This window comes from Mustela erminea, chromosome 13 (assembly GCF_009829155.1).
Source record: "Mustela erminea isolate mMusErm1 chromosome 13, mMusErm1.Pri, whole genome shotgun sequence".
NCBI classification, from domain to species: Eukaryota; Metazoa; Chordata; class Mammalia; order Carnivora; family Mustelidae; genus Mustela; species Mustela erminea.
Genome location: NC_045626.1, coordinates 49,698,189 through 49,712,178, shown reverse-complemented (window position 1 = coordinate 49,712,178; position 13,990 = coordinate 49,698,189). Strand labels below are relative to the sequence as shown.

The 13,990-nt window shown below is 42.6% G+C and overlaps 1 protein-coding gene across 1 annotated transcript in view; it reads left to right on the top strand.

Annotated features, from left to right (window-relative positions):
* COLEC12 (collectin subfamily member 12) overlaps positions 1-13,990 on the top strand; it is a 190,837-nt gene that overhangs the window by 146,502 nt on the left and 30,345 nt on the right. The window contains exons 3-5 of the mRNA XM_032310194.1: positions 3,566-3,688; positions 10,847-10,945; positions 12,126-13,172. Coding sequence (XP_032166085.1) covers positions 3,566-3,688; positions 10,847-10,945; positions 12,126-13,172 — 1,269 coding nt within the window. The remainder of the gene's footprint in view (positions 1-3,565; positions 3,689-10,846; positions 10,946-12,125; positions 13,173-13,990) is intronic.

Sequence of the window (13,990 nt, the reverse complement as noted above, 5' to 3'; positions counted from 1 at the left end):
GCTGAATTACAAATGTGCTATTCGGGCCAGGTTTTTTGATACATGAATTCTCCCGGTAAGGGGCAAGACTGCTTCACTTCCTGCGCGGGAATGTCTTATCCACAGCAGCCTGCAGGTTGATTCCCTTGCCCTTCCCACCACCCCACCCCGGCCCACAGGAACAAAGCCCCCAGTCTCTGGAAAGTAATGCTGAGAAAACAAACAGTACAAAGGCGGGGAACAGGGGGATATCTCTCTCGAATGTTTTTTTGTGACCATCTAGGTTCACGGAGGAGGGGGTCCCCCAGCTTCGTGAGCCAGCAGGGTCTCTTTGTAGTAGGCATCTGTATGTTTGGCCAGATGTCCTCCCAGCGGAGGGCAGAGAGGGAAAGATAAAACAGAATTCTTATTAAAAATAAGTCTCTGGGGAGAGAAGAAACAAGACACAGAACGTGTGTCAAGTGGAAAGGAAGGCCAGGCGGTGCCATCTGATATTGATTAAATGCTTGATACAGTCAGCAGCGAGAAAGGCACATCGAGAGGAAGTGACCCTGCTCTTCAGAATATGAACCAGTGACAACTGTCCTCAAGCAATCTGCATGAAGACCACATGCCCAGGAGGTCCAGCGGCAAACCCAATAGCAGCACACACGGCAGAGCGGAAGGGAAGGACCTTCACCCTGAGAGGGCAGACGCGTGGCTTCGGATTTGCTTTGCCTCACTGACCTCACTTTCCCCATCAATAACACAATGACACTTGACCAGATGACCTCCAAGCAGCTTTCTCACCCGAGATTCTCTTATCTACCCTAACCTCCCCTGTGACCAAATCTTCTGAGGCTCTTCTAATGGAATGCAAGAAATCGCCCTAGAGAGACATAAATAATTCACCCACCTACCGTCCTAAAATCCAAAAGGAAGGTAACCCCACCCCGCCCCTACATCAACCACAAAAGTGTCAGCCAGTCTTTTCCAAGGGAGTTCAGTCTAATGTCGCTGTGTCTATCATCCTTCTGTGCTTACCGTTGCCACCAAAGCAAGTTTCTGGGTTCTGGACAGGAGACGTGGCATGTTTGTGGGTCTACTTATACTTCCCCCCAATCCCAGTTCCAAAAATAGTTTCACTCTGACTGATGTAAGGGGTCTTTGTTTCATTTTAAGCTGCCGAATTATAGAGTCTAAGAGCTGATGGGTGTGTGTGTGTGTGTGTGTGTGTGTGTTCATTATTTAAGGAGGAGTTGTTAAAGTGTTTTGTTTTTTTCTCTTTGGCACTGTCGTGAGGATAGCAGTGTCTGAGTACAGGGTGAGGCTAGATTCCAGTGGAAGTGGAAGACGAAGCTCCCACTGAGATGAAAAGTTCTCACTGAGGACCATGGTAGTGAAGTAGAAAGGAAGGGACGACCAGAGAGAGTCACCATGGCAGAGCGGAGAGAGCATGGTGCTTAAAGTCAGTCAGATCCAAGTTTGAATCCTGCCTATGGTGTCTGTGGGATATCATTGCAGCTGTCACTGCCATGCCTCCTTGAAGGGTGCTCATGAATAAAGATGCTGTATGGAAAGCACCTGGCTCAGAATCTGGTAGAGCATAGACAGTACCAGATTAACCTACAGAGGAGATGACTGTGATAAAAATGTCTCATGGGAAGATTAGCAGTGCCTGGCAACTGAGTGAATTAAAGAATATAAGAGAAAACTCGAAGGTGTCTTGGAGTGGGGGATTGGGATAATGGTAGTATTTAGGGTGGAAGTTGGAGTTCTGGTTTGGTGGGGGTGGTATTGGATAGGGAGGTGGTGCTGAGACATCCAAAGGGCAATTAAAGGGGGATGGAAAGGAAATAGAGTAAAAGAAATGGGAAAACCAATCCAGAGAAGTTGATTTACTCTTGGTCTGTTTGAGTCAGATTTTACAGCTTTACCTTCAGAGGGCTGGCTAACCAAAGTTTGATCCAGCATGACCATCTTCTCAATAAGCTTTAGCTCTTCAAAATGTGTTTTTCTAATTAGGCATCTTCTGGACCTTGGGAGAAATGCAGAATCTTAGCTTCTGCCTCAGACCTACTAAATCAGAAATTTGCATTTCACAGTGTATTCTGTAAGCACTTTGCAGTTTGAGAAGTACTGTTCTCAAGCATGGCGGCCAGACCAGCAATGTCCGCATGCCCTGGGAACTTGTTAGAAATCCAGATTCTTAGGCACCTTCCCAGATGCCTTTCTTGAGGTAGAAAGGCTGTGTTCTGACAAGTCTGATGCACCCCAGAGTTTGAGAACCACTGCTCTAAATCATGGAACAGATGGAGTGAACCCCCTCCCCTTGAGTTTGTAGCTCAGAACACCAGAGAGATTGGTTAAACCCTGAAAATTAAATTGGAGTCATTGTTCTTTGCTGTTTCTCTCATCATATTGCATTAAACACAGCTGAAGAACTCTTTTCACCGAAGAAGGGCACCATGCGTAAAATTATAAACTGAAAGGGGGGAACTTTCGCTGTGGCTTAATCCTCACGACTTACCCATCAAAAGTTATTGAGCACAATTATAGGAGATCAGTCCTTTATGTGCTGTTGCTCCTGTGAGACGCTATTAGTAAAATGTACATAGGAAAATAAGGGATCTCCCGATATTCCTTACAATGTGATTTTCACATTAAAATGTCCACAGTCTCTGTCTTCTGTGTTTCTAATCAGTGTGACGGAAAGTTCCCTTTTTATAGGTTAGTTTCTGGAGTCGCTTGTGGAAGTGATAGTGGTTTACCACTTAGGCTAGAATGTTTTTCAAAAAAATTGAATAGTGAGCAGTCAAAATTTACCTCCTCTCATCAAAAATGTCCTTTTTTTTTTAGTTTCCTAATTGTTATTCAAATCACTGTGATAATTTAAGTAAGGGTCAGTGTCTGTTTTCTATATACATATGATATCCAAAAATATTATATACTGAGCATTTTAATCATAAAATTACCTCTATTTTCTGCTATAGGTTATAGAGCATTACAGCCAGGGGCATGGTAAAACAGTGTGGATGGGGGCGGAATCACAGTATGTGGTGGTCGCCCATTTCCATGGTATAAATACTCTCTCCGGGACTGATTTTAGGTTTCCAACAATTTGACAACCAGCTCCCCAAATTCCTACAAATGTAACAGTTGGTTCTTGTAAGCCAGTAGGAACTAGCTCAAGCACACTGCTGAAACAGACATCAAGGCACAGTCCACAGTTTTTCTGGTTGGTTGTGTTTGAATTGCTATAGGTCCAATAAGAGCTGAAACAAGGCAATTTGGGTGTTTAAAATCTTTGATCATGTAGAGATTTTTATTGAAAATCTAATTATAATGGATTTGAAATTATTCTGACACAAAGTTACATGCCATTTCCAAGTCATTATTAAATACAGCGACATTAAACTACACCAACATAATGGTGATATTTAAAGTGCTTATGTTGCTAAAATGGTATGTTTAAAATACCACTCATCCTATGGGAAGGCATAAGGGAAAATGAGTCTCCATCATAGTATTTGGGGCAACATGCAGAAAGATACTTTTGGAAATGATATCTCTGGTTACTGTTATTAAAATTTGACTTCTCTTACAGGTATTCAGGAAGGAACGCAGTGTACCAAATGTAAAAATAACTGGGCACTGAAGTTTTCTATCATATTATTATATGTTTTGTGTGCCTTGCTAACAATCACAGTAGCCATTTTGGGATACAAAGGTAAGTACCCTCTCCTTTTTCTTTCCAAATGGCACATTTCCCTTTATTAATTTAAACATTAAAAAAAAACCATGTTTGCAAGTATGAAGTATGTCATTAATACAACTCAAACGCAAAAGGAAGCGACATCATAAACTTTGTGTCTTGCGCTTCGTGTAGTTGTGGGATCTGAGTCCTTTTGACGCATTTCCACAATCCTAAAGGTCCTCTATGAGTTATAAAGCTTTTTCCTCATTGTTGTGTTTTCCTACCTGTTTCTAGCTCCACCCTCTTCCTCAATCTTTTTTCATCTTATCTCTAAGAGGTCCTGTGGAAACCCTGGAGTCAGCACACAGGAAAATTATACTGACAGAGGGTAAGCCAAACACAAGATCTCCAGAGATACGACTTACTTCACCCCAGGGACTGGGCAGCTATTTTCCTCTTTTTCCCTTTTTTTTCCCCTTTTTTTCTTCAGCACATTTACCGTGACCACTGTTGTTTATATAGCTCCGTAAAAATATTGCCCTGTAGAAGTTAAACATAGAGGGAGCACCGCCACCCCAATAATACTTTATGGGATGTTAGGTATTCTTTCAGAATGTCTTGTTTAAGGTCAGTGGAAGATTTTTACCTAAATCCTTCAGACTTGCAGACAAAGTGGATTTTCTTCTTCCCCTCCCCGCCCCACCACCATACCCTTCCCAGACACCACAGGTAGAAGGTGTCATGATTCAGAATCACGAGCTGCATAAACCTTTTTATAGAAGACAGTCATGGAAGCCTTCCCATCAAAGATACATGACACAGATGTGTCGTCTGGTTTCAGCAAGAGGCAGGCATGGGGGCTGCTGATCTTCAAAACCTTCACTCAGCCCCTATCCCTGCTGCCTTCCCTCAGAACTGACAGGTTAACAGTGGAGAATTCCCACGGATTCCCTTCTCTGTTTCTTGGCTCATAGACACTCCTCCCTGGGGAGAGAAGTGAATTCCCTCCAACCTATAACTCCTCTTGCCTCTCCCCAAGTGTCTAGAGGCTTCCTGAGGAAACCCCATGTATTAAAATGAGAATGGGCTTTGGAGCCAGATGGTCCAAGCTAACTCTCGATTCCTCTATTTGTAAAACAATTGTGAGAGTTTATTCAGTGTTTGCTGACATGCTGGGCATCACGCTAAGTCCTCCACATGGCTGTGTAACCTGGGTATGAATCATACCCTCTTTGAGTTTCCTATTTCTTACAATGACAGTAATACCACTTTTCAAGGAGTTTGCAATCAGCAAAGATGATGTCATTGAACCTGTCCAGTAGTTGGTTCTCGTAGATAGTGGCCATGTTTCTGTGTTTCTTGCTTCTTCATAACTGCATTTATACAGCTATAGAGCAGAATGGCAAAATGTTAAAAATACTTTGTATAGTTGAAGCTTGAAAGTCCCATCTCTGAGGCCAGATGCATGGAAAATTGTGTGCATCCTGTAGGGTGTTGACTGATGAATTTGAGCAGTGGAAATCTAGAAACTTACCAGGTCATTTTATCCATTTGTGATTAGTTAATCCAACCTAAGACTAACAAAGTAAGCATTAAGAAAGGTTATTAAATTGTGGCAAGGCAGGACAAGGGGTGGGGTAGGGAGTCTAGTGGGGAAAGGGGGGGTCTGTTATATCCTGGGTGAGTCAGACTGGCTCTCCTCCTTTACCAGGTTATTTAGAACACTACTTACTTCTCGACGTTTCCCAGAAAACCCAGATAAAGAAGGGTCTTGAGATCAAATAGCCATTTGATAAGTACCTTTAGGGCTCACTACTGTGTGATATCATGAAAGCAAACAACTACTGGAAGAAAGTTGACAAAGGTTTGAAGAGCATATTACCATATGGTATTTTATAACTTTTCTCTCTGCAGAGAAATAAGATCTAGAATCTTTGTGCCTTTAGAATTGTACAGCAGTTCCAAAGCAGAGGGGATTTTCTCCCTTTGTATGTTTTTAAAGTTATTCCAAATATTTCCTCCATTTTTATGACATTGGAAAGCCCATCTCAACTCTGGCATCTTGTGCACGTGCTGGCCCCTGTGCTGAGAACACTTTTTTTCAGCTCTCCACCTAAAAGGACTCCTTTCCTTTCATGTCTCGGACATTTATCCCATAAGAAGCCCCGAAGGCTGAGTTAGGCCCTCCTGTTTGTTCCCAAAGCATTCCCTTATTTACACTTAGCCCCTGTCATACTCAGTCATGATGGCCGGTGGGCTTGTCTGTCTCACCACCCAAACTCTAAACTCCATGAAAACAAGAGACTCCTATCTTTAGTTTGTCATATCTTCCACTAACACCTAGGCTCATGGTACTTATTAGGCACCAGTTAAAGTTACTGGATAAATTAATGAGAGGGAGGATGGATGGATGGATGGATGGATGGATGGATGGATGGATGGATGGATTGTAGATCAGGGCTGACTTCTGTAAAGACAATAAGTCAGTGCCCAGGGACCTGTAAACCATTCTGCATTTAAGGCATTGCTACCACTCAGAGCCCTACCTGGAAGTCTAAAATCCTAAAGATCAGCATGGCCTGCTCTCTACGGGTGTAATCCACCCAGGATGAAGCAGGGAGGTGCTGAGGGAGCAAGTACGAGTGAGTGGATGCAAGGAGATGGTCTTACTCCTTTTCCCTCCTGAAGGGGCCCCCATCCCTCAGCATCTACTAACAAATATAAAATAATAACCACATGTAGTTTTGGTTCCCAAGCATAGTCTGAATGAACTAAAATGTGGGTATTTTCCAGATGTGTTTTCTCTTGTACAGCAAGTCTTCTTTCTTGCTGATAAGAGTCTAGCAACCCCACAGGGGAAGGGGCAGAAAGATAAGACCTGGTTTCTCCTTTCCCACATCTCCCTTTGAAGTCTAGAGAAACTCTTTCCATTTCAAAAAAGAAAGAAGAAAAAGAATATTCAAAGGAGATCTTTCTCTGAAGGAGAAGTTAGGAAGTACAATAGAAAGTACTTTATGTATCAGAGTTGGCAAAGGCACCTCCATACTGTTTTCCTCAGAATAGTTTTTTTACTTCTCCTTTTATGTCACTTACACAACCACGAGTTAAGATATAACTAAAGTTCCTTCTGGAGAATTTGCTGCATAAGGCGGGGAACTGCTGAGTCACCCCCACAGGGCTGTACAGTGACTGTGACCCCAGAGGCTCATCAGCTGCTGTACAGAAAGTATATTCTTGGATAATTCCAGCTTGGGGTGTTCTCTGCCTTGGGCTCTTTTCCTTCCGTCATGGAGCTGCCATGGCAGACTCCATCTCCTAAGTTCAGTGGGTCATGTTTCCTCCAGAACATTCCGGAACAGGAATATCAGCAGGCATCCATCTCAAGGGAATTAGGATAGAGAAGAAAGAAATCTGAATCTTTCGCAAGACAAATCTCCTTTAACTCAACATTCCTAGTCATTGAATGTCTACCTTGCTGCTAAGCTCTGCTAAAGTAGCAGAGACAGCTGGTTCGGTAGGCTTTTCACAGGGGCATCAAGTCACACTGGGGGGCTCCTGTGAGAAGCCAGCATAATCCCCAACAGCCAGATCTTCTGTACTTTTGTAGTGAGACCCGAAATAGCATTCAAGGTGGAAATGCCTTGATTGCATTCCAGGGCAGTGCAGCTGGTATTCCCGGAAGTCCCAGGTCCTCACGCAGGGACGGGTTTCCCCCCTCAACACTGCCGTCTGGGACAGACACGCATGAGCACCAGGCAGGAGCTCTTCGCCCTGCCCTTGTTCCTTGTCCTCAGGGCCTGCAGCGTGGACTGTGTCTCTCATGGGAGGTAACCATATTGAGGAAAATGAAGTACTAAATTCAAGGTAATGTGGAATTCTAGAGAAAGCATTCATTTTGGAATTAGATTTCCTGGCCTGCCATCTCACTTGGTCCTTTACAAGCTGTGTAACCCTGGGCAAGTTAGTGAACATCTCTGAGCCTCAGTTTCTTCATCTGTAAAACAGCAGTTTTAAGGATTAACTTTGGTGATGGTGCAGTGCACCTCTCAAAGAGTAGGCACTTGGTAAACAGAGGCTGTTATTGCTGTTATTATTGGTGTGGTATAAAACCCACTTGTCAGGGAAGGCTTAGCACGTTGGGGTGGTGAGAGTGGAGTGGACCCTGAAGGACGGGTGGAATCATGACAAGGGAGAAGGAGGTTCATGGCCCAGGCCAAGGGACGGTACCAAAAGGCTTTTATAGAAAAGGTATGATTGTCAGATTATCCACGAGGATTAGGCTTTGGGTACTCGAAGAGGGCCACCTCCTTGGGTATGATTTCCAAAGCAGTAATGTTCTGAAGAAAAACTGACAAAACAGTTGCTAGGGGGTGTGGGGGATGGGTGAGCCTGGTGGTGGCTATTAAGGAGGCACCGATGGCATGGAGCACTGGGTGTCGTACGCAAACAATGAATCATGGAGCACTACATCAAAAACTAATGATGTACGGTATGGTGACTAACATAACACAATTTTTAAAAAAAAGAATAAAGGGGAGCCCATGAAAAAAACAGACTGCTAGGAACTCTTCCGTTTGATGTGCATCTTCCTCACATCAGAAGGATCTACAGACCGAGGTCTGCATCAATAGACTGGGAGTTTCTAGGGTAAGGGAGGATGGCTCTGTCACTGTTTTCCTGATTGACAACTTGTGCTGATAGGTTAAGAGTAAAAACCAACAAAAATGCTGTGTGCTATTACAGCAGGTGTTGGTTCTGGATGCCCATCAGCCTGGTATTTTTTATGCAGTAGCAAGCTGCCAGCTTTGCAGCCCTGAAGTTTGCAGCTTTAGACCCAGATCCTATTTTTAAAATGCAGACACACACGCCCCAGTGCATGTAACCAGATCATTAGCCCCTGTGGCCAAGCCAATAGCTTTCTTGCTGCACCAAAGAGAAACCTAACAGATTTTCATTCTGTTTTTAACAAATGTATTTATTGCCTTTACACAAACCTGAATTCTCTGTCCATGACAGTTCTGTGTTTTTTAAAACTAAAATGGAAGGAAAATTAGAGAGGGTAGAAAATGACTGCCTGTCAGCATATTTAGAAGTTTCTTCGGCTTCCGGGAAAAAATGGGCAGGACTTAAGATACTGTGTGTGGTTTGAGGACAGACTGAGCCATGTGTTTTGATTTGAGAATCAAAACTGAATCTTAACTCATCAACATTTTATGCTTTTTTTTTTTTTTTAAAGTTTAACTTTGCAAAATTACAGATGAAACATTGTGTTCCTCAGAGTTTTGGGGGATTTACAAATATGCATGCCTATCTAACAGTCCTAAGATATATATTATTATAACAATACCCCTCTTGTCTATATAGTCACTTTAAAAAAAAAAGGAGTCATAATTCAGCTGGCTGTTGTTCTTCTTGGGGTGTGGGGGTGGGGAGGGCTGATTTGTATGTCTGTTTGCAGGACCTCTAGCTCAGCCAGTTTTTCACAGGCCTCAGTAGCCAAGGGGCAGACTCTCACTGATTTAAATAAATAGCATAATAAACAAATATGTGTTGAACACCTACTAAGTGCCACACTAAGAGCTACAGATCAAACTGAATGCAAATTTTCCTGCCTTCAAGGATCTAATAGTAAACAAGCCAGGACCACACAGTGAAGTAAGTCCTATGGCAGAGAAAGGACTGCTTGCCAAGAGAATTTCTGAAAGATGCACCGCAGCAAAGATTTCCCATAGAAGGTGATGAGCTGAGTCTCAAAGAGCAAGTAGGGCTTAACTTGGCAATGAGTCCAGGGAAGAACGTTCTAGGTAGAAAGAAGAGCACTTGGAAGGGCTTGGGTGAGAAAGAGCATTTGGTGCCTTGCACCCATTTCATTATAGCCACACTCTAGAAGCGAGAGGGGGACAGCAGGACAAGCTTCCCCAGGGAAGGTGCTAGAAGCCAGGGGGCTGGTTCACTTTGGGTCATACAGACACATGGGAGCATACTTCTGCTTCCTGAAAGGAGCCAGAAGAATCTTCTCATACAATCACGCATGGATGGAACACTTGAAGAATAAAAATAAATTGGCTCTGTTACCTCACAATTAATATACAAAATAGATTTCATGCTTAAAAAAAAAAAAAAATGAAGTTCTTCTTTTCAGAAAGCCATCGATACCAAGACAGACTTGATCTCGAGTTGCTAGAGGTTGGATGTCGCAGGAGTCACTTTGGGAGAAACACGGTCTTACGCAATATTTTAGAAAGAAACTTGTATTCACACCCATAAAGAGCTGCCGTCTGAGAACAAATAAGAGCAGAAGCTTTTATTTAACACCGTGTCACTCTTTCCATGTACAATCAAGAAAATGCTAAAAAAAAAAAAAAAAAAAAAAAAAAAGTCTTCTTCATGAATAATTGTCTGGAAATCCATGTAGGGATCTTCTTGGGAAATGACGAAGGACAGATTGGCTTGTCACCGAGGAAAAAGCAGACGTTTCAAGGCCTCATGAAAGAGAGTGGCAAATGCTCTTGACTTTCTTTCCCTTCCTGTTACAAAGACTATTTATTGAAGTAGCTACGTATTCTTTACTACAGACTTTTCTTCTACATAAATGTATACCACCTTCCAGGAATGGTAGGGAGTGTGATGAGTGATAAAGCTTTGTAAATGATCACAGTGTTATACCTCCATCTATGAAAACTACTTTAGAAAACAATACAGATTGAGGACTTATATAATACATAAAAATTAAAGCCGAGCTCCAGATTACATCTAACACATCCAAGGCATTACAGAATCCTAAGTACAGTTAAGAACATACAATTCTCAGGGCACCTAGGAGGCTCAGTGGGTTAAAGCCTCTGCCTTTGGCTCTGATTCATGATCCCAGGGTCCTGGGATGGAGCCCCGCATCAGGGTCTCTGCTCAGTGGGAAGCCTGCCCCCCCCCCCGCCTCTCTTCCTACTTGTGATCTCTGTCAAATAAATAAATCTTTAAAACACATAATTCTCAACCAAATAACCTACCACTGGGTTTTGTAACGAGTAAATTATTTTTCAAGAATCGCATTTCCCCCATATTTGATTTCATTTATACTCTTTTTGTTTCAATCTTTTCTTTTATTCGCTAATGAAATGTTTTTTTTTATTAAAACTGGAAAAATAAAATGTGAGCAGGTGTGTGTACTAATCCTTAATTCTTAAATCTTAGTTGTAGAAAAAATGGACAACGTTACGGGTGGCATGGAGACATCTCGCCAGACCTATGATGACAAGCTTACAGCAGTGGAAAGCGACCTGAAAAAATTAGGTAATCTGCAATAAGAATGAATCATTAAACTGAATCCTCTAATTCCATGTTAAATGACCACCGCTATTTAGAACTATACTGCTGTAAATTCACATTCACCCAGAAGGATGTAAATTTTTGTGCTGTGTGCTGAGTCTTTCCTCATGATTTTATTTAAAGGCTTCTGCATTTTAACCTTAAGGAGCAATTTTGGAGTTCTTCTCCAAAAAACCACTCTGTGTGCCAATTAAAATCTGAAGATCAATCCTGATCAAAAAGGACCACACATAGATTTTAGTAAAAGCTCTTTAGAGCAAACCTACAGAGAAAGTTTCTAAGTATTTGCAAGGTGGATATTGGTATTGTCATCCTTAATTTATACAGGAGAAAATGGTGACTTAACCAGGAAGAAGAACAGCTGAGATGTGAACCTAGGGTAATTTTTAAAGTTTAAAATTTGTGTATATGCTGTAATTTTCATCTCAATAAAAAATAATAAGAGAAAAAAACAAAAAAATATCCTTTATAAAATGTTCAGTAAATTTGTACTTGAATTATTCTAAGCTGCATAGAAGAGCTACAGAAATCAATTTAAAAAATTAAAAGATTCCAACATATTTCTATACTTTGATTTTTATTTTCATTTTTTTAGGAAGGGATTAATGGTAAATTTAATAAACAGTAAGTTATTTCCTTCTTGACACCCTGCCCAGTGCTCTAAAATCTGATAAAATCCCCCTCCTTCTTTGAGAAAAGTGCTTAGGAAGTTAGCACCCTTCCCAACTTCCCAGGACCCACCTTGAATAGATAACGTGGGTTTTACTAATGCAAAACACTCTGCATAGACCACAAATTTTATATCTGACACACAGTTCATAACAGTTAAGTGTCTTTTGGATCTTTATGGTTCTCTTTTTGGTTTTTGGTTTTTGTTTTTTTTTTTTTAAGATTTTATTTATTTATTTGAGAGAGAGACAGAGAGAGGGGCAACACACAGGGGGAGTGGGAGAGGGAGAAGCAGGCTTCCCGCTGAGCAGGGAGCCTGATGTAGGACTTGATCCCAGGACCACAGGATCATGACCTTAGCTGAAGGCAGAAGCTTAATGACTGAGCCACTCAGGTGCCCCTCTTTGGGATCTTTGACTCCACCTGAGCATTTCTCCATACCACTAATCTAAGTAATAAATATGTCTTATTCCAGGGGACCAAACTGGGAAGAAAGCTATGAGCACCAACTCAGAACTCTCTACCTTCAGATCAGACATACTGGATCTTCGTCAGCAGCTGCGTGAGATCACAGAGAAAACCAGCAAGAACAAAGACACTCTGGAGAAGTTACAGGCAAGTGGGGATGCCCTGGTGGACAGGCAGAGTCAACTGAAAGAAACTTTGGAGAATAACTCTTTCCTCATCACCACTGTGAACAAAACCCTCCAGGCGTATAATGGGTATGTCACAAATCTGCAGCAAGACACCAGTGTGCTGCAGGGCAACCTGCAGAGCCAAATGTACTCTCATAACGTGGTCGTTATGAACCTCAACAACCTGAACCTGACCCAGGTGCAGCAGAGGAACCTCATCACCAATCTGCAGCGGTCTGTGGATGACACGAGCCAGGCCATCCAGCGAATCAAGAATGACTTCCAAAATCTGCAGCAGGTTTTCCTTCAAGCCAAGAAGGACACTGATTGGCTGAAGGAGAAAGTGCAGAACTTACAGACACTGGCTGCCAATAACTCTGCTTTGGCCAAAGCTAACAACGACACCCTGGAGGATATGAACAGCCAGCTCAATTCATTCACGGGGCAGATGGACAACATCACTACAGCCTCCCAAGCCAATGAGCAGAACCTGAAAGACCTGCAGGACGTACACAAGGACGCGGAGAACAGGACGGCCATCAAGTTCAGCCAGCTGGAGGAACGCTTCCAGCTCTTTGAGACGGATATAGTGAACATCATTAGCAACATCAGTTACACTGCCCACTACCTGCGGACGCTGACCAGCAATCTGAATGAAGTCAGGACCACGTGCACTGATACACTGACCAAACACACAGATGATCTGACCTCCTTGAATAACACACTGGCCAACATCCGTTTGGATTCTGTTTCTCTCAGGATGCAGCAAGATATGATGAGGTCCAGGTTAGACACTGAAGTAGCCAACTTATCAGTGATTATGGAAGAAATGAAGCTGGTAGACTCCAAGCATGGTCAGCTCATCAAGAACTTTACAATACTACAAGGTAAGTGAAAATTCTGAATGTACTCGTTTTAGTTACTGATTGGTATATAACAAATCACCCTAAAAGTCAGCAACTTAAAAACAGCGAACATTTGCCATCTCACAGTTTGTGTGGATCAGGAATTCAGGAGTGGCTTAGCTGGGTGATTCTGGCTCGGTATCTCTTGTAAGGTTGTGTCAAGATATTGGCCAGGGCTACAGTCATCTTGAACTCTTAACTGCGACTGAGGACCTCCTTCCAAGATAACTCATTCACATGGCTCTTGGCAGGAGGCCTTAGTTCCCTACTGGCTGTTGGCAAGAGATATTCGATCCTGGCGATGGGAAGTTGCTTGAGTGTTCTCACAGTATGGCAGCTGGCTGACTGCCGAGGAGGTGATCCAGGAGAAAGCACAAGAAAAAGCCACATGCTTTTTATGACCGAGCTTCAGAAGTCACATACTATCACTTCCACCATATCCTGCTCTTTAAAAATGTGTCATTAAGTCCAACCCACACTCAAGGGGCAGGTAGATTAAGCTCCACATCTTGAAAAGAGTTTTAACTGTGACTTTGTGGACAGCAGTCAAAGGCAGTCCATTAACTAGTTGCTGAATTTGGACTTTCTCGGCGCCTTGCTCTTTCAATGTCATTATAAATCGGGCTCCTTTGAAAGCAGGATTAATTTGTGTAGGTCACAGGGATTCCCGTTTCTAAGTGTGACGAGCAGATGGATGGTTGGCCATCACAGTAACCGTAAAGCCACAGAGGACAGAAAGAATGTGACCTGCATGTAAAATCGGAGTTTTACTCCGATCCAGGTCACCCATGTAAATTGAA